Source organism: Bombus affinis, chromosome 10 (genome assembly GCF_024516045.1).
Source record: "Bombus affinis isolate iyBomAffi1 chromosome 10, iyBomAffi1.2, whole genome shotgun sequence".
Taxonomy (NCBI): Eukaryota; Metazoa; Arthropoda; class Insecta; order Hymenoptera; family Apidae; genus Bombus; species Bombus affinis.
Window position 1 is genome coordinate 8,022,027 of NC_066353.1, and position 27,725 is coordinate 8,049,751.

General features: G+C 39.0%; 1 protein-coding gene across 2 annotated transcripts in view; it reads right to left on the minus strand.

Moving 5' to 3' along the window:
- LOC126921154 (neural-cadherin-like) overlaps positions 1–27,123 on the minus strand; it is a 103,211-nt gene extending 76,088 nt beyond the window's left edge. The window contains exon 1 of one of the 2 annotated variants that reach the window (XM_050732425.1): positions 26,814–27,123. Coding sequence is in view for 1 of the 2 variants with exons in the window: in XM_050732424.1 (XP_050588381.1) it covers positions 14,775–14,826 (52 nt within the window). In the remaining variant the exon portion in view is untranslated. Of the gene's footprint in view, positions 1–14,774; positions 16,984–26,813 lie in introns of those variants that run through there. The other variant, XM_050732424.1, reaches the window with a different exon arrangement.
- Between the last annotated feature and the right edge of the window lie 602 nt (positions 27,124–27,725).

A 27,725-nucleotide genomic window follows, 5' to 3' on the forward strand; every position in this document is an offset into this window, starting at 1 on the left:
TGGAGGACGGTATTCAGATCGAAATGATACGAATTCCTTTTTAAATTGTTTACGATCGCAGAAGTTGATTGCTGATTACAAATTACGATGAATTCATTAGCTTCTTAATAAATTTGCAAGCGAGGAATTTCCTTCTTTTTTTTATCCAATATTTAGGACGTCAAAGCATTTGATTTATTTGATTCGAATAATTTGTCGTAGACAAAATTCGCAATGATTGTGAACATGAAAATGAAAAGAGGCTTCCGCCAGCTTCTCAACTTTTTACATTTCGATGTAATAAAATCTTTTTCTTTCAGCACACTGGACAAATCTTGCAATAGAAAGTGGAACAGTGAAGTTATCGGTACGTTTTAGAGAAGGACGCGAATTTCCCGGAATTTTCCTAGTATTTCCCTCACTCGGGGGAGAGGAAATTGCTGGTGCGCCGGGAAATCTCTAAAGGGAATACTGAATTCGAAATCTATAAAGGAGCCAGTCGTTTCGTAACTCGATCGTGTTCGGGCGATCGTATACGATTGTTTTATTCAAACTTTCAAGAGTAGTTTCTCAAAATTAGTTGCTTGTAACGTTCTGGTTATAGGTCCGCCGGGGTATTGATTTTGCTGCTGTAATACCTTCGTAAGAAGAATGATATCGGTTAGTAACAAACCAGAAAGACTGTTCAGCTGTAGTTAAACTGGAGAACTTTGATACGATCGTTTCTTCTTCGTTCAACTATAGTAGAGAATCATGCGAGTTCTCCTTTTTCACCATCAAACTGACTTTCGACTTAAAGTTATTAGATATTGAGAAAAATTATTTTAAAGAGTGATGTCGATAGCTCTGAAAGCGAAATTATTAAAAAAGAAAGTAAGAAGATGGCGAATTTGGAACAATTTGTTTTTAATTTTAAGCCGAAGTAACTTCTTCTCGCTAGATAGAATAAAATAAGAAAAAGAAATTTAAAGATCTATAACCGGTTTTCTTTCTGATATTCGTTCCTTTTTTAAACTCGTATCCTATTGTTTCTTTTCTAATTTTATTTTACTGATACTTCAAATTACTTTCCGATTGTTATTTCGACGGCGAACGTAGCACCAGTTGAGACCTAACGTACTAGCGAAAATAGACGAATGGAACGTCGCTTGATCCAGGTGAAAAGATAAGTCGAAATTACGGGCTTTAATCCGGTAAAGAATTCCGAGCAAGAGCACGGAAACACGTAAGCGAAATGTTTGCCGTTACAATCAAGGGGAATTAACGGAAGCGCTAAACCGAAGTAGCAAATTGCCGCTGTCAAAATGGAAGCTGAAGCACGGAAAAAGCACGGAAAGGAGAATATATTCTGGATTTTACTTCCATTTTAGTTTTTTATTTGACAACAGGCCAGAGTAGAACGAATCTGAATCCATTACATTGCTTTTCGTCGAAATATAAATTCTGTGTTCTTCATCGACCGAGAAAAATCGTCAGTTAAACAAACTATCCGCCATCGTTTTTGACATAGTAAATTTCATCGAACGTCAGCTCGTGTAGCGGAACTGGTTAATATTATGGAACGTTTTGTTTTGATAGCGGTGACCGATCGATCTACGCGATGAACGACAAACCGAAAACTCCGCGAAATTAATGAGTCCCCATTTTCATGGCGAATTAAATGCACGGACATGATGAGAAATCGATGGGAAAAGATAATGCGGCTGAGGAATTGTCGTAATTTCAGAGAATAATGGCAGACTATCGGACAAGACGGCTACGTGGAAAATGAAAATCGCGGAAAAAGTGGTTATTTACATGAGATTATAATTAAGGCCGTGTCATTACGGAAGCAGAATGTTCCTTGAGAACGGGCTTAATAGCTTCTGTAGTGGTTGAATTGTAAACTGACTTTATCATATTCGTGGTACAAATGTAGCACGCGGTGCAAATGAAAAAGCGTTTAGCTTAGCGCGATTTTTGCCCTATAAAATACTCGAAGGCCTAATAGGGTTGTTTTTTCAAGACAGTTTTATGATTTTCACTGGAGGTTTGTAGCAGTTTTATAGATTTTCTCAAGTAATCATAGGGACTCGAGTGAAATTAACTTTCTGATACTTGCAAGAAGTTTCCCATTATTTCAATCGTTGGAACTTTTATAAACCAGTTTCAACGACTTGTAGAATATTTCACCTCTGTCTCAACTTCCTTCGATCTTTTATATATAGTTAACTCGTCCACATACATCTCGTAGCATCGTTATCTGTAATTATATTTTTAATACAATCTTTAGGGCGTAGAATATATATCGGGCGACCCTTTCTAAGGCTAGGCCGTTTCTAATTTCGAGCATTTTTATAATTGCGAATTTTCTGAATTTTAATCCTCGATTACCCTTTTTTCGGACGGTTAAAAGCTTCTCCCAGCGTTCGTCTACTTCCTTTTCCTCTGCGAAAACCGGACAATATGAGCCTCGGAAAGATCCGGACTTCGGATAATGTGAGACGATGGTTGCCATTGTTCCAAACGTAAGAGAAAAATGCTCGAGAATAAAAAATTTTCTTTAATAATACGTGGAAATGAGAATCACGTCCTCTAAGAGGCTAAATAGTAGCTTAGAATTATTTTTGCTAGATTTTCAGTTAGCTTCAGTGGCAAAGAAAATTGACAATTTTGTTATGCTGATAGCAGAGAGAGGGAGAGAAAATGTAGAATTGTGGAAACTGAACAAGTGACGCCATAGATATCTTCGAGCGTGATGTCGAATCTAGCGAAACGAAAAAACGAATAGTCGAAGAATAAATATTATAAACATACTGCGGATGCAAATTTCTATTTTATGTAAATTTACATTTTTGTGAAGGGCAAAAGTTTGTTTCGCCTATGAAATATAACACCGAGAATTTTATTTCGTACATTTTATATATTTTCCAACACTAAATACGTTCTATATATTTTCCACAAGCGTATAAATATTCACGGTCTAGTTATGAATAATTAAATGTTGATATTTCGATATCGAGACGTATTGCGATAAAATAGTTCAAAGAGAGATTATAAATACTTCCGTAAATATATCAATCTATCCAGACAAACGTGTGTATCTAAAGTAATTTTTTTATGCTTAATTACGTATACTATTTATCGTGCGTAAATAGTTATCCTCTCTGCTTCTTCGTTATTAATCGGAAGTCTTATTTCAAAATTAATGGCAGATTCATAAATTCGTTAAACGTTGACAAACCATAAACGATTCTCCATCGAACACGCGATCACTCCATAAATTTTATAGACGAACGTTTCTCAAAACGTTAACAAACTACAAAAATTCCCCGCAATTCTATTAAAAACGCGGGCGCTTCATAAATCTCGACGTTCGTTTCATAAAAGCGAGATTATAAGGAAACTTTGTTTCCATTGCGTAATCTCAACGAATAAAGCTTTGAACGATGACGTCTCTTCTCCTCGCGTGGCTGTCAACTTATGAGAGATTGCAAATTTCTCTCGTTTCCTCTTTTCTCTCCTTTCCACCTGATAAACACGTCTCACGTATACAGAAAAAAAAGTGGAGGAAAACAACTCGAAGCAAACTGAAAGCAACAAAGTGAACACTGTGAAAATTCACTTCCATTCCGTCAGGAATTATTTCCACGAAAATCTGCGCGCGCGCGCGCGCGCGGTTACGTAAAAGAAATATCAAATATTTCTTTGGGGAAGAAACGATGTTTTCGCGCGAAATCTTCGTATCTCTCCAGCCACTAAATTCATTCTGCTTTTAATGCGGCCAACATTTTTGATGATCGCTGCTTTGATCGGTTTTTTGTTTGAAATTCACGGCAAAAAGAGAAGGAACAGCATTGAGAAAGTGAAATAAAATATATACGATGGACAATCAGGGGCAAATTTTGATGAATTACATTCATTGGCCGAATCGTTATTGCTTTTGGACACGGTAAATTTCTATTCTGCGCCTTGTTTGAATCACGAATAATTGACGAGATTCGTTTTCGAGGTTAAATTAAAAAAGTTTGAATTAATTAACGAACTGAAATTCTTCGCCAACTTCTTTCCACTGATTTTATTTCTCGTAATTTATTTGGTAATTGTACGGTGAGCAATGAGTGGCGCACACAGTAATTTTTTAATCGATATTTTCAACATTTGCCCACGAGACAGTAATCCCTGGAAATGAAAGAGCGAAATAATGGAAATAATACTTTGTGCTTCTATCATGACGAGGTATTTCTTTTGGTAAATTGTACAGCTCCATGAGAACAATCGTAAAATATCAGACTGGATTTCGAATGTCACAGGCGTTTATGACTGCAACATCAATTTGTTGTATTCTCTTCCTGGATTACAAAATAATCAAATAATTTGTCATATCGAACATTAGTTTTCGATATTTAAAGGAATAATGGCGAATATTTAATCGAAAGCAATCGAACAATCCACTGAAAAATTTTCTACTTCGCCGTCGCAGCGTGACGCGATTTGGACGAGAACAACGAACGGCAAGAATTTTTAATTTCGCAAATTACGCTACAGGAATGCGAATCGCGTCTCTGATTTATATCAATGCGCACGCATACATTAAAAGCACGTGTGTTAACTAAAGAAAGGAATGGTAAAGGGAAAAGCAAGGGAAGAAAAGAAACAGCTGAGAAGAAATCACAATTCGCGTGTATTCTGTGAATACAAAGTTCATCGAAATAAAATAATAATAATAATTTGCGAATAATTCGCAAATCTTATCAGTTGTTTTTCGGGAATATTTAAATTACTATTGCTAGGGGAAATTATATTCGGCCAAGCATGGTACAATAAACTTTTCTTTACGAGAAATCGATATTCCCATTATTAAGCCGTCCAACTGGCCGAGTTTCAAGAATATTTTGCGGTACGAATTCGAACGAGCTGTCGAATTACACGCGAAGTTCGATAGTATTAATTAATTAAGCGGAAACGAACTACGAGGGTTGCGAGTGAATGTGATTGGAATGGAAGTAATCGAAATCTGTAAAACTTCAAAGGTAACTTGCGATGAGCACGAGCCATACTCCAACGTGTCCATAAAGTCACGGCACGTTCGCTGTGAATTCCTCGTAAGCTCTATTAATTTGGGTTTTCATATTTTCCGGATTTTCAAGGGCTTATACTAAAGCATAGCTTTTCTGTTCGAGATATTCATACGGACTAAGCTACCTGGCCAAGGAGTTAGCTCTCTATCATCCGACGGTAAGGACCGGGTTTAGTTCAAATCTTTGATATTATCATAGAAAGTACCGCATATCTTTAGAAACGGTCTTTGAATTTTTTGATCGACGACATAATATTTATATTCGATAGTTAACCCAAGGAAAACATTCTTATTAATAGTGTAAAATAATACAGCTACTACTCGAGGAATTTCCCCGTAAATTGCAAATAAAAATGGCACCACCCCAATCCCAAGCAATATCTCAGAGAACACATCAGCGAGGAAGCGATAAAAAGGACAGTCTGAAATAATATTAACCAGGGAGGCAGTCATCATCCGCTGCCGTATCCTTGGAACCGTCTCCATCTTCGAGTTTCTTCGTCATAGTAGGTAAATAATAATTGTAATAAGTCACGAAATCCCTGTTCGTTATTCAAATGTTTCCGTGACGGACGAACACAGGCGGAGAACTGTTTCATCGTAGCTGTAATTTCCTCGAGACGAACGGCAGACGAACGGACCTGTTCCACGTTCTTTTAACAATCCAAATAATTATAATCTAACCGTACAACTTGTCTCGTGTAATCGCGCTTTACCGAAAAATGGTCAAAGGCGACGAATTTCAGTGAGGACATTTCTAATGCCCCTCGCTATGAGGATGTTAGATATACAGAGTGTATAACCAAGTGACAAATGTTGTATATCTAAAGGCAGGTTATTTGGAACTCTATGAACAAGTTAGAATAAAAATACGAAGTACGAGGGAGTAAAAAACAGTAATGGACTTACGATTACGATGCTATACGACAAGAACAAGTTTGCAATAGATATAATTATTAGCTATCGATACCCCGTTTCAAAATATTTATCGCTCCTGTCGAAATGAAACCGACGACAATAACAAACTGAATCTCTAAAAATCTATTATTCCATAAAGCTCATTTTGCTTCATCCGAATGAATCGATAGACTCTGTATCAGCGCCACGGGTATGAATACTTGTTTGATATATCTCCCTTCTTTGAAACTATTGACACATAAAAATCCAGTATCGTGAAATATCGTACACCAAAGTGTTACTCCTATATTCCTATTTTTAGTATAATTTTTTCAACAAAGTTTTAAATAATCAATATTTATACAACATCGTTTGCATGTGTATATTATAGTGTACATTAAGGTTAAACGAAAAAGTCTATGTAAATCAATCTCATTTCGTAGCCGGCAGGCAAAAATTAATAATATATATGTATATATATATAACATAGTTTGCTGGATTATATTCACAAAATACACCGGCGAAGTTTGACTATTAAAGCCGGGTGCATCCTGTATATTTGAACGAACTCATCGTGTCTCTTACAATAACGGAAATTTGGTCAGCGGACTCTCAGTGGACGAACAACGTGGTTTTCCACGCGGTTGGAACCTTCTCGCCTTCTCTATCGTCTAGTATGCTCTGCATTATTTACGAAACACATACATATACACGCGTGCTTAGCGCACCGTCCACTCCAACTGACCCAGATTAGCGTTATTGACATCCGCACCAGTACAGCTTTCAAAAGCTCCGATTTCAAAGACTTCTCTGTACATTGGTCAAGTAGAATTAGTCGCAGGAAATTTCTTGGCCATCGCCTAATACCGTGAAATTTCCAATATACGTATAATAATTTAGCACTAGTCGTTTAAGACGAGTTCAACTTAAATTAAAAAAAAAAGATTTCAGCTTGTTTCGTTACATTCTATCGAGTTGGCAACTAAGTGATTGCGAATTTTGCCATTATCACCTAATAACAAAATCCGCAATCACTTAATGGTCAGCCCAATATATACTTCGAATCAGCTGCGTTCGTTGCACAAAGAAACGACGTAGCAATTAGAGGAGTGTATTTTCTCGATCCGTTCTTTAGATTCGAGAAGCGTCGGAAACCACGAAACAAGGAACAAGTCGCGAGAAAAGATCGATAGAAATTTTTCACGTTAGTCGGCGGGCATAACAGGCACGATGCATTGAATTTAAATGCTTCGTAATTCTCGCTACGATTACACGCGCGAAACGACGAATATCTATGCAAATCGCGAACAATTCGCAAGAATCCCTTCGGCCGGAGTCTTTCGAGCGCGTACACCTGCTCCCTCGACGAAGAAACAACCTAATAGAGATTTTATTTTCTTTGGGAACGAAGGATAGCTTTAAAGAGACGCGTCGTGACAACGGGTGAATCGTATACCTTGATTGTATGTTAAATCGGAAGTCGGTACAGTTAGGATTCTCAGTCGGTTTGCGCTTTCGTTATAATCTCATACTCTGTACGAGATGTTCCAGTGATATTTACTTCATATTTATTTTCGACAATCTTCTTTACGAACGCTAGTGTGCTCCTATTACCAATAATTTGGTAAAAAGCAATTTTTCTCACAAATTAAACGATAATTTAGCTGTGAGAGAGTTAAGAGACACCAGGACACATGAAGCCGGAACACGATATAGATAAACATATGGGTACACAACTTTGTTAATAGAAAGTGATTTCTACAACTTCAGAAAGAAACAAGTGCATTCGTCCTTATTAAATAAGCAATTGAACGAACATATTCCCTCGACATTGAGCATGAACAGTGAAAGCAGCTTTAAAGAGACGTATTACGTGTTACTTAGCAGCGAATTCATAAAATCTCTCGAACAAACGATCCGCTAATTGTCCGCATCAGCAAATTTTCACGCGAGAAATGGCAAATTCTAACCGATCAAACAGATGTGCCTACGTAACAACTCTGTCGTCATCGTTTTGCGCGAATGGCACGAAATGTATAGGAATACAAAAAAAATAGTGATTTTATTTCTCGCCGGATAGTAAAGAATCGATTGTTCGCGCGCCGTAGAAATGGCCTTCTCTTCGACTTGTTTCGGGGACCAAAAAAGGTTTCCAGCGGACGTAAGTACGATGTCTGCAGAATCGCGACGATGTACACGAAGCACTATTTCACCGAGAAAACCGATCGTTCACGAATGAAATCACCGGATGTTCACGATGGCACGGTTTCGGTATCGGCATCGGCTAGAATCACCGTACTCGAATATAGAAATCCAGATCAAAGTAACCGGATTATTGGTTGGGATTTTGTAGTTAAACCATTGACGCCGCGTACATAGGACGACGCGACGTCGAAACGTGGGTAACGTACACCCGCCACACCAACAAGAACTAACCGATCGAACGGTATTCGCCTGAATTAACCTTCGAATCGGATTCGCGTATCAGATTCGCGCTAATTAAGACTTGGAATCGATAACGATCCAAGAGAAAGCGGTTCCGTCGCAACCTATCGAAAGTACAGGAAAGTTGCGGTTAATTGAGAAACTGTACTGCCTTCGAGCGGTACGTTTTTATTAAATTTTCATCGTTTAGTAATTGGAGATTTTATGATATTAGCACAGACGAGATTAGCGTGGAAAGAGTATGTGATAAACAGAGATCATTCGTGGTGCGGTGTATAATTATGTTACGTGAATTTTAGATTAATGGGTGAAGCGAAATTTATAAAATTAGTTGGGAAATCATTATATCAGGCAAACTCGATGTTGACGAAATTTAAAATAACTTGAAAATATTTTACGATCTTGATGTAAATTATCTGAAATCTTCGCGCAGCAAATTTGTTAAATTTTATCGAATAGAGATGGAGGGGAATGGAAGAGATACAAGAAATCTCTGCTGAATTTCCATCTCTTTAACTATGTTCATAAAAATATGAATTTGCATAAAAACCAGTAGTCTGCTTATCATTTTCAATCTATGCACTTTAATTAAATTTTAATAATAACTTACGTTACTCAGACTAACATACGAAAGTAATATAAAATCATAATTTCTGAGCAAATATCTTTACATATCGCTCGATTACGCATTGTCATCAAACGCGAAAAAACAAAGCGGAAGATCTGATATTCCTTTCTTTCGCTGATCACCCAATAACAATTCATTGTCGTATTTAAATAAATCTCCCTCATGAATATTTCGAAGCGGTGCTGCTACGGATTCCGCAACGAAACAGAAAAAAGTCGTCTAAATGGGTCGGTACCCTCTATTCTTTCTTTCCGAATCAGTTGGTCGCCTTATCATTTAAGTTCGTGGCAGCTCTCTGGCCAGGCATTTACATTTTTCGTTCGGATGTTACCGCGCAACTCCTTACACATGGCTCTTTCCTCGTTCATTGGCAGAAAAATCCGTATTTTTCATGTAACGTGCTCGTTCGCGTTTGTCCTAGAAAACGGAGAATTATCAGCGTTGTCAAGTGTGAAATATGAACATAAAGAAGCTGGAGGACGTTCGAGCGCCGTAGGGGGTTACTTTTCCATGCGAGCGACAGCACACGCAACGAACGACGCAAGCGACGCGACGCACGAATAACGTTCAATGGCAAAGGATGGAAGACCGAATCGATCCACCTTTAAACCGATATCTCTCTTCTCGAAAAGCCTGCTTCCAGCCGTTTCCGGACAAACGCGAGTATATGAATGATTTATCCTGTCGTTTGAAAGTCGTTCAACAGATCTTCCGAGAGCACTTCGCGTCGATTTATCACCAACAAGAAAGAGATGGTCGATGCAAGAACATGCAAGATAGCGACAGAGGGAGAGAGAGAGAGAGAGATGAAAGAGGTACAAGCTTTCTGCAACCTATAGAGTAGCCACCTACACACCGTCACGTACATCTCGAGAACTGGCATCGATCTCACCTGCTACCAGCGATACTGGAGCGCGTATTATCTCCTGTTGAATGCCGGAGCTCTGCACCGTTTCCAATTTCATGAACGTCCACGCAGTTTTGCTCCGTGATATACCTCAGGCACAATGGCGACGGATAACATCTTCTCGATTTGGGATTACCTTTTTTCACATTTCCTTCTTTTTTTTTTTTTTTTTATTAATATCGCGTGTATACCATGACGTTCCTTTGTCAACACCTGATATCTCTTTCATTCGTATTTCTTTTTTAATATATCGAAATTTAGTAAAAGTATCTCTTGGAACTTCGTAGACGAGGATATTTCGTAAGGCTTGGTAGATATAATGGAGAAGAGCGCGAAGATACATACTATCGCGCACGCTGCGTTTCTCATGTCGACAGACTTGATCGCGTGGTTGCAGGATAACGGATGGTTTCTGTGATTCGAGAATAAAGGTTGAGGTAGTCCTCTGGGTAGCGCAAAGCGGAGAAAGTGACGTTCCTTGGAGATTTAGAAACCCGACTCTGATCGGTGTGATAACATTAGATCGCAGATGTTTGTCGCGTATCTGTGAGATTCGAGTTTCGCTGGAAGAATTTGACGAAATTTTCGAGTCTTACGAGAAACCATCGGATACCAACCATCGGCTTTGACGCAGCCCCAAGATCGCCGAAGCGAATCCAACCGTAACCCGTACGTTTGCCTACTCGATGTTTCCTCGTCTCTCTCGAATCATTGTCGTTCGCTTCACACTGTCCACGGGACGATTACTACGACTAGATTACTCTTTTGTCGATTGTCAAACAGCGAGTATCTTCGGCGACGAAACGACTGGTTCGACCAACAGAACCCGACAGAAGCGCGTGAAACGTAGTTTGTTTGTTCAGTTTGTTCGCGGACGATGCAAGCTACGTGGTTTTTGGTATGCTGACAAATGTAAAAAACTCGACGATGCCTGGCGCATGCCAAGATCGATCTTTGCTCGTAATTCAGCTACGAAAGTGTATTCCGGAGAATTTTTCTTCGCTGTTTGGCGAGGATCATTGCGTTGGAACGATCGGAACGCGTTGCAACCCACGTATTTGACGATATCGAGCCGATTCAACGTGCGCTGACTGAAAAATGCTTCGTAACGGATTAAATCACTCGAACAATGGCGAAAGAGAAACAAACGCAATGATTGAATGCCTTTTCGCTCTGTTCGGTGTAAGTTTTTCATGTATTGGTATGTAAACGGAATGAACAAAAGCAACGTTTCCTTGTCAACGAACGTGATAGAATATTATATCTTCCTTTTTCCCCAGCAAATTTTGCAATAATGCCACATTTGTAACGTTCCTGGAAATGTTGATTCACAGATATAAACGAAGAGCCTTGCTCGTATATATGTTAATAAAACGTAGCGTGTAAATTAATTGGTTTATAGTTGGATTTACAGTACGATGAAAGATGAATTTAGAATGAGTAAGCAGTAACACCAACGCTGTTGTTGATGATTTTGGATATTTATTAAAGTTGACGATATTAATTATTGTAAAAAGCAACACGTCAGCAGCTTATAATTAATAAACACGAAGTTAGCGGTGTATCCTAAATTATTCCTCTCGATGAACGCGTGTCAGGAAAGTTTTCGAAAATAAAAGATTCGAAGAAATGACGCGATAAGAATTGCTTCCGTCAGCATTTTCGCGCAACCATTTTACGTCATTATATTCAATAATTTAATTTTCATCGTAAATCTTCCCGAGACTTTATCAAACCTGTAATGTAAATTTTATTTCTGAAAATTTCAAGCGGTTAACCTACATTTGCTAATTAGAAAGTATGCGAAAAGTCGAGATTGTGTTTGCTATCTCACTCGACCCCCTCTCATTTTCTCATTTTTTTTTTTTTTTTTTTACAATACATAGTTATTTTTTCATAATAAATGTCATCGCGAATAAGTCTGTCGCATAAAAATTTGTATACCTATAGTTTGTCGCGAGACGATTTACGTTCATAAATTGAATAAAATTACATTGTGTCACATTAGTTGAGCAGATTTTTTCGGTAATGAAGACACTTTAATAGACTCGTTGTTTCACATGTCGGATTTGAGAAAATGAATTGTTATAACGTTACACGTCTATTTGTTAGTAATAATAGAATACAATTATATCGATATAATTTGTCATTAATATTATAATTTTTATGATTTTATATATTCTTGATTCTGTATTTTTGTAAGTCAGGTAAGAATAACGTAATAAAAATGTATAATTTCTGCAATGGAAAAATTTGTTGCTTCATTATTTAATTTTCAATTTTGCTACCTGGTAAACTATGCAACGATACAATTTCGCGGTATAAATTGCGAGTCAATTCTATTAAACATTGGCCAGCTTTTTAATTAAAATACCACACAACACTAACTGCGTGTATACGAATACGAACTGTACAAATACAAATTCCATTGACAAACACATATTCGATTCAGAACAGATTTATGTCAAACTTTCAGCTTTATTACACGCACCAGTTACAAAACTTCACTTTATGATGAAATGTAATGCGTATGTGCAAGTAATGAAATTCAAATGTACTTGACTTTTCAAACAAGTTCACTGATTATCCTAAATTTTACGTTCAGGCATGAAGCAGATAGTTAGCGGCTCTTTTAGATCAAATACGCTACTGTAGCTGGCATTATTTTAGAATATAAATTGAGTCAACTAAAAGATACTTTTCGGTGTACTAATTAGTTTGAGACGGAATTATCTTTTATTTCGCATTTCTCATTGAAACATAATTTGAAACGATGTCGAAATTCAAACTATATCACCTTTCAAAGTAGCAAATACAGCACGGTATAATTAGTAAGACACTGTTGCACAAAGGTAGATTGTGCAAATTTTCAACCGTCGTAATTGACAGCAGTCCAATCTATCTCTTCCAACGACGCGAGTTCCCCTCCAAACACCTTGTTTCTGCATAACCTACCAAATTAACACATTAACAGTGTTTGAAAATTAACATTTCCAATAGTACTGCTCATCCAAGAATTACGACGCAATCGCAAGGAAATACCGATTATGTCAACTTCACTTTCATTTAATTTAAAAAACGATAAGATCTCTTCTCGAAATTTGTTCGTTCGTTTTCAACATGCAAGATAAATTGAAATATCGAACCATTATGTGTATTAAAGAATTGATCGCGGGAGGATGATATTCCGAAACCAAAAACTCCAATATAATCGCAAGAAAATTCTGATTTCCGTACTATTTAAATATCATCGAAATTGTATATTCCCCAAAAATATTTCCCAGTTTTCAATATTCAAAATGAATCCGGATATCAAACTATCGGAGAATTCATCTCGGAGAACCACTTACAATTAGAATTTAACGCTGGCTAAAAACAGCTTCGAACAAAGAAGAGCGATAGTATCAAACGAACCGACTCTTAATCGAATTTCTGTGAGAAACCACGGCCGAGAGTCGTTCGTCCGTCGAATGTAACGAAACGTGTATCTCATTGTTTAAACAGGACGCGTTTTACCGGCATATCCCGCGATAAACCGTAGCCCTACGACTCGACCGTTCAGAAACGGTACCTAATTTTATCGTCGCGTGGTCACGTTAAATCTTGCGAAGCTACTGTTCATAAGCTAGCAAGCGATATTCTCGCGATCTTGCCTGCTAAACTGTTCGCATGGAATCGCCGAATGGTAAAACGGACCATGGAAAATTTCGTTGGCCGCTTCCAGTGGTACGAGCAAAATCTTCGTTCGATGGCAATGTCGCGTTTGGCGAGCCACAACGCGTCGTACGATCGACGAAACGTATGTAAAACAAACGATCGGTACACGAGAGAATGGCAACTTGATGCAAACGCAACGATGTCGCCGATATCTTCACCGTCGGCGCGGATCGTAATTACCAGGCCGAATTGATTTTCCGTCGGTTGAATGGAACGATATCCCAATTGTGCGAAGCAAACCAAGCTTGGACCGGTTGTCGTTGTACACGTACAGTGTACACATCGTATCCTTTGAAAATAACAGCGACCTCGATCGATGATTGCACGCGGAAAGGATGGTGGATATCGCTTGTTTCGGGAGTGACGTTCGCCAATTGTCTCTCCGGTACTTGGTCGAGCAACGACGTAACGCGAATTTGATCGTCGCCGGATGACCACCGTTTCGTCGGAAATCTTCCACCGCTTCTCGCCGCTTTTTCGCCTTCCTTCGTGACGGTTCGTCCTTTGAAGCTTTTGTCGAAAAGTTTGTCCGCTGGCGGGAAACAAATCGCGTTTCAAATATTCCGAAGACCGAATAGAGAAGCGTCGAATAGAATGGAGCGACGGATAAGGCGGCTCGCCGCGGAAATTCCAATTGCTTTCCGAAAAACTCTAACGCTGATGCGAAAGAATTTCTCGAGCGTTCTTCTCGACCGTGAAAACTTTCTTTTCTCTATGGCTTTCGTATCGTGTTAAATATCCCGTTCACCTGTTGGGATACACGAAGGGGAATCCGTGTTGCACAACTTGCGGATCGTTCGCACGAATTTGCCCGACACAAAGCTCGTTAATTAAAAGACGGGCGATCCTGTAGTGAACTCGCAAAGTCTTCGAGTATCCTAGAACTCGTTGAATTTTCTCAAGATCGAGCTAGTCTCACGAGTTCGTGATGCGAAATCCTGATAGATAGTATTGGAAGAAACAAACCCTTCGTATCTTTTTATCGCGAGACTTACTTTACCGTGACTCTTCCCCGGTTCTATCCTTATCTCATTTTCCCCTGTTCTTTCGGCTTGGTTTCGCGAGCGTGTCGTACGTGATCTTATAGCGTAAAAGACAAATAACGATTATCAACGATATTGAATGCGTATCACTCGACGTACCTAAATAGGTGCTGTTGGTAATAACCCAGAAGAGTTTTAGCGGATCAACCATTAAACCACGTTCATCACATAAACAACACGTTCCAATGCAGAAGCGTAGCCGGCTGCCGTGGCTGCTCAACCACAGGACACCGTAACCGCTTAACGCGTCGACACACACTATGTCCCTGAATATTCTGGATACTCGTCTTCGAGGTCCACTAGTCGTGCAATAAATCGATTCACAGATAACGATCACCGCGTTGTTAAATAACAAATATGAGTAAACCGTACACCGTAAGTTACCAACGAACCAACCAGCAAAATGAACAAATGAAACAAACTGGAGGCAGAAAAATAATCACGATAATAAACGCGAATTTTTAATCGCCACTCTCTTCTTCTTCTTCAACGGAGAGAATTCCGATCGAATTTGTCGCGATTCTTCTTCACAGCGTCCTGCAACGATTTCTTTAGACAGAAGGTCCGTGCTGATCTGTCAGATGAGCGATGATCTCTCTTCCTCCCTCTCCGTCTCTCTCTTTCTCTATATCGCGACGCGTCGTCCCGAATCGGACCGGCACTGACGTTTCGGTACGTTCCGCACGACGCCTGTCATCGACATGTTTTTATCTCGCGGTATATTTCGTCTGGTGCGAGAGAGCGAGCCAGTTGCGCGGCTGTGGTTGTCCGAGCGCCGAACGAAAGTGGAAGGAGTAGAGCGAGTGAGTAGAGAGGGTGAGAGATGGTGGTGGTAGCGACGGCGTGGAGAACGGAGCACAGCGTGAGAGAAGGTGATTGTCGGCGTCGGCGTCGGCGTCGACGGCGCGGCTGCTAGATTGTACGCGAGAGTCGAACGCGGTGTGTATGTGCCACGAGCACGGACTAAGGGTACGGAACGAGTCACGAGGGTACAGTACCCGAGTACGCGGTACCACCGGGCCAGTAGATATACGGAGGCCGCAGCTCCGAGCTCGGATTTGCGCAGCCGCGGCAAATCAGTCGGCGGCGCACAATCCACGCTCAGTCAATACACTGTGTCACCGCGTACGAAACGTGGAATCGTTGGAACGCGGTTCATAGTCTATGGGACGTGTGGCACTGCGATGTTCACGAATACGACGCCCGGTACATCGTCGTTCCCGGTGATACGCGCCAACGCAACACCAAGACTACCAACGGCGACGTGATCGCTGCGTTTGCACAGACCGCCTATCCCAAACCGCGACTCTCGTCTTTTTAAACGACTACGCGCGTCTTTTCGCCTCTTTCGCGCATTTTCATTCGCTCGCTTTTACGCCCGGAACCATCCCGCGTCGCTGATTTATCGTTTTCGTATGGTCTGACTATTCGGTATTTCGTTTTGCGATAGTGCGATTAGTTGATTCTGTGGAGCACGGTTCGAGTATCTCGATCGCCATTCGATTTCCGCAGTGGCGAATTCAGAAGCTGCCGGAGAGGCGGAAAAATGTGTAAAACTACATAGGTACAATTTTGAAACTACCTGTACAAGATTAAAAATTTGCGACGCTGTAGCCCGGATAATCCAATCGACATTAATTGTATGCCTAACAAGTGTTTTAGAATGTGACATAATATTCTTATGTTTTATTATTCTTGAAAGCAAAGAAGAATGGCACAGCCTCTATCGTTCTGGATCCATCGTTGAATTTTGGCTTCGCGTCGAAGAGGCAGTTCCACGGCCAATTTTTCCCTTTGTATTCTTTAGGCTTTCGACGATATTCGAGATAGCTTCTTAAAGAACAGCGCTTCATTGGAATATACGCGATGAAAAAACAACAGAGCTTATTTGATAGTTATCTTTATCGTCTTACAATTTTGTTACACGCAATATTCAAGATTCTCGACGTTTCTATTCTCGAGATATTTCGCTATGCGAAAACACTTATCTTCTTCACGATTTAGAGTTTCAGTGGCAACAACGGTACATTTTAAACGCGTCTAATGGCAGAAAAGACAAATGCCCGTTCGCTTTATCGATGTTTGTAACAATAGAAGAGATACAATAGGAAAACAAGCAAGGTAATAGCGGGCTGATGGACTTCCATATACCTAATAAAACGTATTTTAATGGACCTTTGTACGAGTTTGTAATTGCGTTCCTTCGAAGGACTTCAAGCTTCAATAGAAATTCCTATTAAACAGCTATATACATGTAGCTACTTCGTTTTCCTTTCGAAACCGTAATAGACTACATTCGCTGAAAGCAATCAACGCACGGTTGCAAAATTTTCCACAGAATATTCTATCAACCGTGATGGACAATCTTCTGTTCAAAATATATACGTAAAATGTATTGAGATTATAGTCACTGATGTGACATTTTAAAACCTATTAAACGTAAAGGAATAAAGAAAAGCTTGGTTTCAAAATCTTCGATTTACGAATCGGTGTTAAATGCGCTTACTCACTTGAGAAACGATCATGTATTTCGTACTTCGAAGTTTCATCCGTTTCTCGTCAATTCTTTCAGCCTTTACGACTTCTCTTTTTCCTAATTGGTCGTATACATTTCTTGCCAATAATTTTTCGAGATTTATACAGATCGTTACACCACCGCCAGTTCAAACTTTGATACGAGTTATCGATAGAGATGAAACTCTCGGCAAACAAACGTTCGAAAGCTCTCTATGGTGGAACATTTTATATAAATTTACAACAAAGATCATAATTAAAATTTCTTTCGATATTAATACCCGGGATAAAAATGTTCCCAGCAAATTCTAGACAAATATATACACGATAACGATACAAGAAATTTTATTCCTACACTTTTAGTTACACAGTTATTTCAACAGACGTCGAGAACTGCCTGTTATAAATAAATTTCTAATTATTTCCCTATTATTTACAATTAATTTTACCATCTTCTCAATATCGATATGTTACACGAGAATCTACAAGGATCGAACATACGTACAGTAACGATCCAAGAAACTCTACTGCTACGTTTTCATTCATCCGACAAATCCAAGCTTTTAACCAACGATGCAACCGCAATATCGAGGAATTAAAGTCTCGTACAGCCAGACCGCTCTCCTATCAGCATCTTATTCGTCGTCGTTCCACTTCCTTGACGATGCCAGACAAGATCGTCGAAGCGTATTAGAGTCCGCGTTGTTAGCCAGCTATCGTCTTCCGATTCGATCGAAAGTCGATCGCTGTAGTAACTGAATAAACGTCGCTAGTAGGGCCAGAGTCTATCTATCCACGTCGTTAAACCATCGCCAGGCCTGTTTAACTCGATATCTTGCCATGTTTACGTTCGATTCAATTTTAGTTAAAAATTGAGAAAGTGACTGTTACGAAAACGTCGAATTTTATCATAAAATTTGATCAATGTAATCGTAATAGCCGAGTCAGTGCTAATAAAATATCAAAGTGTTCTCCAATGTTACGTAATATATATAACAAATATATACAAAGTTATTAAAGAAACGATTAGGTTTTGAGCCAGTATACCTACACGTGTCAAAAACAAAAATCTGTTCAAGCTGTTTAAAAGAATTAAAGTAATTTGTGTAAAACGTAATAATTACGCGTCGATACCCCTGCGATTTCTAATCTGAATTCGTTTGAAAAGACTGCGACCGAACTGGATAGAAAACTCCAAGAAATTTATCGAAAGTTTGAATCTGTATCGTAAAGTCACTCATAGCGCTCGTGAAACCAAATCTCAAGATACGAAAAAGGAAACGCGACAGATAAACGTAAAAGAAGTAAAGAATAAAATTGTATTATGTGAAATCTATGAGATTGTGATAACATCGAATACACGGGTGCTTTATTTTCTAATACAACTCTATAGCTTCGTTTCAATCGAAATAAGAATTTTTAAACATTTTAATAACTAATGTTTCCTAATGTTTCTACGGGTTTGCTTAAGTTTTCGCAAATGCCTAAATTTTATGAAACCGCGAATAGACAAACATGGATTTCGTGAGCCGTTGTACTTGGAATATGACAAGGATGACAGTACGCGGCGTGACACCCGTTGACAGCGAAGACGCCGATGCAGCCGATGAGGAACCGGCTGTTCCGACGCCCTGTTACGTTATCCTGCGAACAATTTCATACACGACCACGAGTCAATGTGGACGGGACACGTAGAATAGCCCTAAGCTATGGTCTGTGATTATCGCATAAATCATGACGAAATGGATCGACCAGCGCGTATTTCGTAGCCAGACATTATGCCTAGTGTTGTTTCGCCTTGTGCGCGGTGCCGTTTCGTGTTGAGAGCTGATCGAACTTCGTGTAGAACGCATACTTAAGTGCACTTTGACCACTCCCGAATGCCATAGAATTGATCATTGCGAAGGCAAGACATTGCCTTCGGAGTAAAATTTGCTGACCTATGGAAATCTTGATCCGTAGCTGGTATAGCAAAATTGATCGATGCTGGTAATGTTTCGTGAGAAATTTCGATAAGCGAGTTTCTGCATTTCGCGATTTCTTGGCGAGTAATGTCTGGAAAATGTAGGAAAATCGAGAGATGTGGCCTGTCGTGTTTAGGGTAAGCGAAGATAATGGATAATACAATGGCCGTAACACGCCGAGGAAAGTATTCGTACATTTATGTTTATATCGTATGTGTTTTCAAAATATGTGAAATCAAAATATAAAACATCTTGAAATCTCATTCACGCTATGATGAAACGAAGTTACAAGATATTTCCAATTATTGCATTCGTGTGTTTAACAAACGAACGAATACACAGCATAAATAGCAATCTTAAGCAGAAGATAAACGTTAAATATGATCCCATTGAATATCATGGTTTATTTCGATATAATGGATTACCGGCTCTTTAAATACGTGTCTGATCTCTGCGAAATACATACTGGGTACTTTGCAATTCATATGTATGTACATTTTCAGATACGTTTTAAACTTTACCAATATAATCGCGATAGTCGAATCTCATAACGGTACTAATGAAATTTCATAATGTTCCGTGTAACACGCATAATATATTCAAAAGAACTATGTACAAGTGTTGGAATACTTTTGCGAGCTTGTGTAAAGTCACGAAATATTCGTTTCAAATTCATGATATACGAAGAATATGTTGTTGAACGATAGTACGAAGAATGTGTTGTTGAAGGATAATGCGAAGAATACGTTGTTGAAGGTTGTAAAGTTCATAGGAATACAATTTTGTACGGATTTTTAACTCTTCTGGACGCACATGTGCAGTCAATGGTACTGTCGTTCTCGATAAACGTTATATCAGTATATAGATTATGGACGTGTATATCGTGAATTTTATGAAAGGGTGACACATGTAAAAAATCGTCAGTTTTGAAATATTTGCAGAAAATATCTCTAAAAATATTATTTGAAGTAAAACAACGCGTTTTATCTATTTTATGGGACTTCGCCATTAAAAGCCAAGCTAATGCAAAAATGTCAAACTGTTAACCTAAATATATATTTAATCGATATTTGTGTCGCTCAACATTCCGTGCACTACGTAAAATTTATTTCAATTCCTATGCTATCTGTAGAACGCGTTCATGTTCGGAATATTCGTTGTTCAAAGAAATACAAAAGTGTTAAAATTTCCACAGTACTATTAATCGTAATAGTTTCACGCAACTAGACGTCAAAGTATCTAAATACGGATACCGTCAAAGCAAACGCAACAATTTTGGCCGAAATTTAATCAAGCATTACGACGAACAACTGTTAATCCGACCTTATTGTTTCTAATTATCCTCTTTGTACGTAATAAAATCCACAGCGAAAGAATCTTTCACGAACGTTACAAAGCTCGGATGATCACGATGATGATTCGAGGATGTTTTTAAAACCACATGGCCGTTATTTGTTGGCTCACTCACGCAAAACCGGTGATCGGTTTAGTTCATTTGCTAAACGAGCGACTGGTCGCTGGCACGACGTAGCTTTCAAGGCTTCGGATTTAGCGATTCTCTTTGTAACCCGGTGCGGCAATTTCGACCGTTTCTAAGAGGATATGTCCGTTGCCGACGCGAAAGTACTTTTGACTGTTCGCCGAGAGAGCTTTCCTCTGTGCGCCTTTTTCGCTTTGTGACGGATGGACTGTTTTCAATGGTATTAAGAATACCACTGCGAGCCACGTTCACTCTGTATAGCCTGCCATGATATTCCGAAGATGACTGGCTAAGGACCTTTATATTTGCGATAATCGTCGTCTTCTGATATCTTTCCAACGACGTGATGCTCTCTTCCTTTACGAAGGTTTTACTGTAAAAAGACTCGCCCGCCTTATGAAAGAATGTAATGCTTTTGATACGTTGCGATTCATTTTATGAATGGTCCTCGCGGAAGCTGCTATACTTGAAATGCTTTTACAGTGAAACAGTTTACACTGACGGTGCTGTATTAGCGATAGCTCGTGAAGCGTATAGTTGTTCCGATACTTAACCATGCTTCATTGGCACGTTGTTATTATTCAGAAATAGACTTGTTGTGAAAGAAAGCTGCCGCTCGTTAGAACAATTCGTCTCCATCGCCAGGATAAATAGAGATTCGCAATTATACCATGGTTGAAATGATTATAAAGTTTCAAAAAATTTTGTCAAATAGATCTTTACGCATTCATGGAATATTTAATCTCGTTAAATAATCTTTTCCATTCTTTTTTATTGAAAATATCGAACCGAATAGCGCGATATAATAGCCCTGCTTGCTTTCTTTATAATTTATCACGATATTAGATATCGAGCAACCGTTTTATTCCAATGCTAGATTTCGTTCACTGTGACGGGTTACGTTGTTGTAAAATAGTTCCATAAAAATATCGCCCGGTTAAAAGCTTCGAGAACACTTTCAATGTGTTCGATAAGCGTTAACGCAAGTTTCTCTCGCAAAAGAAATCGTTCGACGCAACTCTTTTCAATGTCTATATCATAATATTCGATTTTGCAGTTGACTAGCTACCCCTGTCGTAGCTTCCAATTTCGTTCTATATGGTTAGAAAGAGAGAACCAGAAAGAAAAGAAAAACGATAGAAAAAGAAAGAAAGGAAAAAAAATGGGGAAAATCGAATGAAACACTAGCGACATTGGTCTGCGTGTTGTATCGAATACAAACATATTTGTGTAAATCCATCTGTGTACATTGTAAAATTGCTTTGGAAGCTGCTGTATCACGGCTGAACGTAAACAATACGATTTATGGGTTTTCCTGGGATAACGATGCTGATTTTAGAACACATTTGTACAAAATCGTTCCCTGTTTCGTGATTATTCGTCGACACGATGAATTACAATCAATCGGTATGCGATGTTATTGTTTCGTGGAATTCGTTTGCGCGAATTTTCCAACCTATTACAGCGAAACGATTATTCTGAAGGGAAAGTGTTCGATATCGTGCAACAGTAGTTAATTTAGATATTACGTAACGCACAATGGTCATTTACGTCTAGGGCTTTAAAGGATCTAAATGGATTTAAGCGATCTATTGTTTCGAAATTGAATAGCGATCTATTATCGCAACGAGGAAGTAATATGTTTAGAATCAGAACATTTCGACGAATGGTCGAATTGTGTTAACAAAATTACTATTAACATTTACGATCAGAGGTGGTTAAAAGCTACTTTCCGTGAAAATTTATATTGTTTAAATATTTAGTCGTCCGTAGCGCGTACCACTACCAGTCTCGATAAAGTAGATTAGTAGATAAACACAGATACATACAGAGGCGGCAAAACGTTTCGCCCTGTATTTCTGGATTTACTGTTTTCTATATATTTCGTAATCGCGACATAAAATTCAATCTACGTAAAAAGGGAGATTACTTGAACGCTATGTTTAGCGATTTCCAGATTAAAAGCAAAACTCACGTACACGTGTCCGTCTTTTCGATTCTAATATTTCAGCCGTGCCCATAAAAGAAGAAACTTCCATCAATTTTTTTTCCAGCCTTCCAATTTCTTCGCCCACTGAAACGATTCTAAATAATGCGATTTTCCTCGACTTACTCGAATTACTGAAAGACTCTGGCAAAAAGAATCTCTTCCGATGTAAATAAGTTAACGATATAAAATTCCTATAAAATTTCCAATAACGAGGCTGACCGGCAACTCCAACCCTTTAATTTTAACTAGATGAAAATCATTGGCCGGCGTAGGTTGATTGCGCGAAGCAACGTCGTTTCGTTTCTGCGCAATGGGAAACGTCATCGCTCAATTTGCTGCGCCACTGATTGTGAGTGCATGATACCGCGGATCGCGGGAATGCGGTTTCCACGTCTGACGACGTTGACGAGAACAACTGCCGACACAATACGAGCCAACTGATCCAAAACTCCATTACGCAACCCCCAGACAATTTCGGGTCGCGTCTACGCCAGTGTTCGCTTCGTTGTGCATCGAAACACCGGCGCAGCAGAATTAGCCATTGTATCGTGATTATCAGACAAATGGTAATCGGATACCGACCCGTAGGATACGATTGCTCGAATAATCGTTCTCTATTTAATCCGAGAACTCCGGGCCCGCTGTTTGTCTGAACGATTTGATTACGTTTAACTACCACTTAGGCAAATAGTATGCCGTTGCCGCCAGCTACAGATTACTTTTCTTTCGAGGTCTTAATCTCAGCTTTGGGGTATCACAGAGTCGCGATAGACTCTGGCGAATCGAACATCGTTGCCAGATCGGAAACTTGAGAAAAAACAACTCGACGATGGCTTTAATTTATCCTTAGAACGATAATCCTAGAACAATCCTCCCTAAGAACAATTTATTCGCTTCTCTCCTTAACGATGAACCTGGTTGCTTCTCTTCTTAAATGGACTGACACGACGAGTCGAAGCTAGTCGAGATGAATTCAATTGCATCTCGAGTCTCGTCGAGGACTGCTCGACATCTAAAAGATAGATTAGACGGTGTCATCTGAGCTACACGAGAACACGGTTTCTTGCTGATCGAGAGATAAGAAGGTTCGAAATGGTGAGGTAGCTTCGTTTGCAGAGGATTAACGTAATAAGAAATTGAAGAGGGCTTTAAGTGGGTTTCTCGCGAGAAGAGCCTAATAAATTGCTGGGTTTAAGACTGTCTCAAAATCGCGTTTTACCGGTGATTATCCGCGATCGTTATATGCTAAGATAATACGATTGCCAACAGATATTGTTTGCGATGAAAGTATCGAAAGTTGACAAGGAGTAAGTTTGCAGGAGGCGAAGAAAAGATATCGATAGTTGCTGGGAAAACTAGTAGCGAAAAATGAAAAAATCCGTGTACCTTAACGATCTTTCTGAGTAAATAATTTTGATTTTGATAAATTTGCCAACTGAATTAAAGTCTTCGATTTAAATCGATTTTACCATTTTAATCGAGGTAGTATACGTCTTTTAATACATTCGCTGCTATTCACGCGTATGTTACGCGTCGTCTTAATTGCGTAAAATTTAGTTGCTACACTCTCAGTTGTCCTTGCTTTTTTATATTTCAATGAAGAGAAGAGAAAGGCGAACAAAACAGCGAGCAGTTGCGTTAAGACAAATATATTTGTTAATGGACAAATTGCAACAGCAACAAACGTTTTGCCACAGATCTCATCGGAAGGAAAAATTATTTCCAGTAGTTTACATGAAAGTATCGATTTGCGAAGGGTTTCATACATATATATACGTATACGTACTACGTACAATATATCTACGAGAGCTACACACAGTAGTTCTATGTAGAGTAATCATAAGATTGTTCATTTCAACGTAAATTGACCGTTCGCTGTGAATGGAGCTGCTTGAGTATTCTCTTAAGTGAACTGGAATTAATATGGAAACTAATGTTTCGATTGAACGTCAGGCATTGAAAGTGCTAAAGTGCTACGTATTACTTGTCAAACGATTTAATTACTCCGCGAGGTTGCTCCGCAATGAATCACGAAACTTCATCAAGAAATGGCATTAATCTTAAAACTACGCAGCCAGCGCGTTAAGCTTATACTTACAATGCTACGAACTTTCTTCATTCTTGTAGTATAGACTTAATTAGCAAATCAAGGTTTTTTAATAAATAATAATAATAATCGTACAACGCGTATGAAACGTCAAACACTTTACGAATACTTTTTATATAAAAACTAACGCTTAAAAATTGCAAATGACTTTTTTATCCAGCCCTTTCTTATTTATACGCACGTAACTGTCAATGTTAAGAGACCACAGTGGAATTAAATTATCAAGAAATGATATGCAGCGTCGTACTTGCTCCGTAAAACAGCGCAACTATGACGAAAATCAATAAACGCTTGTCAAAACATTCGTGCTTTTGCGAAGTTTAACCGTGCGACACGATTTATACATAACGTAAGCGGCAGCTGCGCTATCTTTCATTCTCCTAAACGTCCAAATTTCTATTTCGCGCGTCAGACAAATCCCTATCTTTGACAACGACGTCGTTGAAAGCAGATGCAGGTGCAAGTTTTCCAGCAACTCCAGGCAATTTTAGCCACCCCGTTGGAAACGCTTCGCCATAGCCTTGCGCTGAGGTGTTCGAGCAGCTTGCAACGACCCACACCTATAGACGAAACACATTTTTCCACGCGCGTTTTCGTCCAAGCGTCGAGGGATTTGTATCGTGGTCCGAGGCTCTCCGCCTCGCTCGGTAATGCGAGTACCACGAATAATAATACGCAAGTTCGGAAGACGCACACGTGTTCGGAATGGCAAACAACCGAGTCGGCTGTTTAACCGCCCCGGCCAATTTCCAAATAATTTTACGTACAACCACGATGACCTATAGGTCAGCAAAAGGGAACCAACTTGATCGATGCGATGGAGCGCCGATTCCTCGTCACGATCCACGAAGAGATTTCGCGTAAACGAAACGCTGAATGTTCCAATGTCCCTCCGATATCCAGGCCGCCCTGATTTTACAGTTAGCTGATTTAATCTCGATACAATACAAGCAAAACCTAGTTTATTTAAAGGACATTTGGTCGCGTGTATTTTTCAGAGTAGTCGTGAATAGCGGCGAACGTTTGAATTGTGGTTCGGTTAATCGGTCGCTGAAATTTGCTGGACAAACTGCTTTAACTCTCAGAACAAATATAGATTAACAGCGGGGATAAAAGACGAAGGCTACTTTGTACTACCGGTTCAGATACTTTCCTGAGTAATGTGTGCTTTAGCCCGGGGTTATGGAACTACAGCGCCGTTGAAAGTGGTAAATAAAAGCTTTCGATTCTAAGCTTGCACCGTCCCGTTTCATTCTTCTAACATATCAGGTTATTTCTTACGCGATATCGTTGCCTGCTGGAAATGGTCAACGATCACATTACCATATATTATATTAATATCCGTGCGTTGGAAAGAAATTCTGTTTTATTAGGTCACTAGCCGATTCTGTAGAGGAAATAATATCAGACGAAATAAAAGAGAATAATTTGATATTATATTGTTGTAGATTGAAAACTTGCAAACGATACGATGCACTAAATGACGCAGTTAACGAAAATGCTCTTTAAAGATCAGATCTTCGAGAAATCTATCTTCCTTTGATTTTAATCCTAATGAAATAGCATTGAATAAGTTGTATCTAGTTTTTACATCGAACCCGATGTTTCCCATTTCTGATCGTTGAATTCATAACGCGTTATTACGCGTTATATGCTCAATTTTGTTTCCGCGTCCAATCTAATACAATGACATTTGATTAATGGGCATCATTTACATACTGATTCATCATCGCATAGACCTCAATTGAATTATCTGGTAAACTATGCTGAACCGGTAGTTAGACAACGAAATCGGATATCCTTCGAAATCGTATTTAAAGCGAATTCGTTCGACCATTACGTTAATATCATCGTTGTACCAAATTACGAGTACTTGTTCTTTCTTTTGTTCTCATTTTGCTTGCCAAATTATGTATCACGTAATACTCTATTCGACATTTTGTAATTAATCGCGTTTTCCAACAATTTGGTTATTCATTCGTGTAGCAAATAGAACGTGAATAATTGATAATAATGAATAGATACAATTTATCGATAACAATTTGAGTATAAAGTTAAATAATTCTTCGTCTGATATACGTACATGTTACGGTCGGACCATCGTAATCGCTCGATACCTGATTTAATTATCCAAAACTGGTTTTATCGAAGGTTTTCCCTCGATAATCAAGCGTCCATTAGTTAATTCTTGAAAATTGTAAATACGAACAGCAATGGAACTATCGTTCGCGAGGAAACAGAACGAGATCGGTAATCGAGATTAAAAGTCGCTTTTATCCGCTGCATTTCGTTTATTTTAAGTTTCGCTGTGCACTTGCAAGCATTCGAGATACACTTCAAACACTGGCTGTGCAACTATTTGCCCGTAAACGGTTTCTTCGTACCCGTACTTGATACATACACTTACTAGTGCAAAGTCGAGGATGGAATCAAACATTTAGATATTTGAGTTATAACACTTCGGAGAAAGCGGTTGCGCGTTCTACTCGTCGCTTCTATGTGCATTGTTACAAATGTTACGAATTGTCTATCGTGTCTGCACATCACTGCGCGCTGGTAGACTGTTAGTTGTCCGCTTGATAAATGTACTTGGGAGGAGACAGCAGTCATTGGCGAAATTGGATACATACGCGTGTTACCCGTGTGATTTAGTCCGTTCGTAGCTCAACGTTCCAATTGGTTCAATGTCATCGTATTCAGATTTACCGTATGTTAAAGTCTACTTTATCAAACTACTGATATTTTGAGAGATCTACCGAGTTCGATGAACTTTCCACGAATATTTAGATTCAGTTCTTTACAGGTTGGAATTAATTTATCACTAGAGTATAAGACAGTAAGACAACATTTTTTCTAAATCGAGTAATGTTAAATCTCATGTTAAATCACTCTATGGCAGATTTGAGGTGAGAAAATGGAACAATCCGAGAAGTTAAGCGATAGGTAGAACGTAGACGCAAATTAAGAGATCGAAGATGTCACGTTTGATTTCATT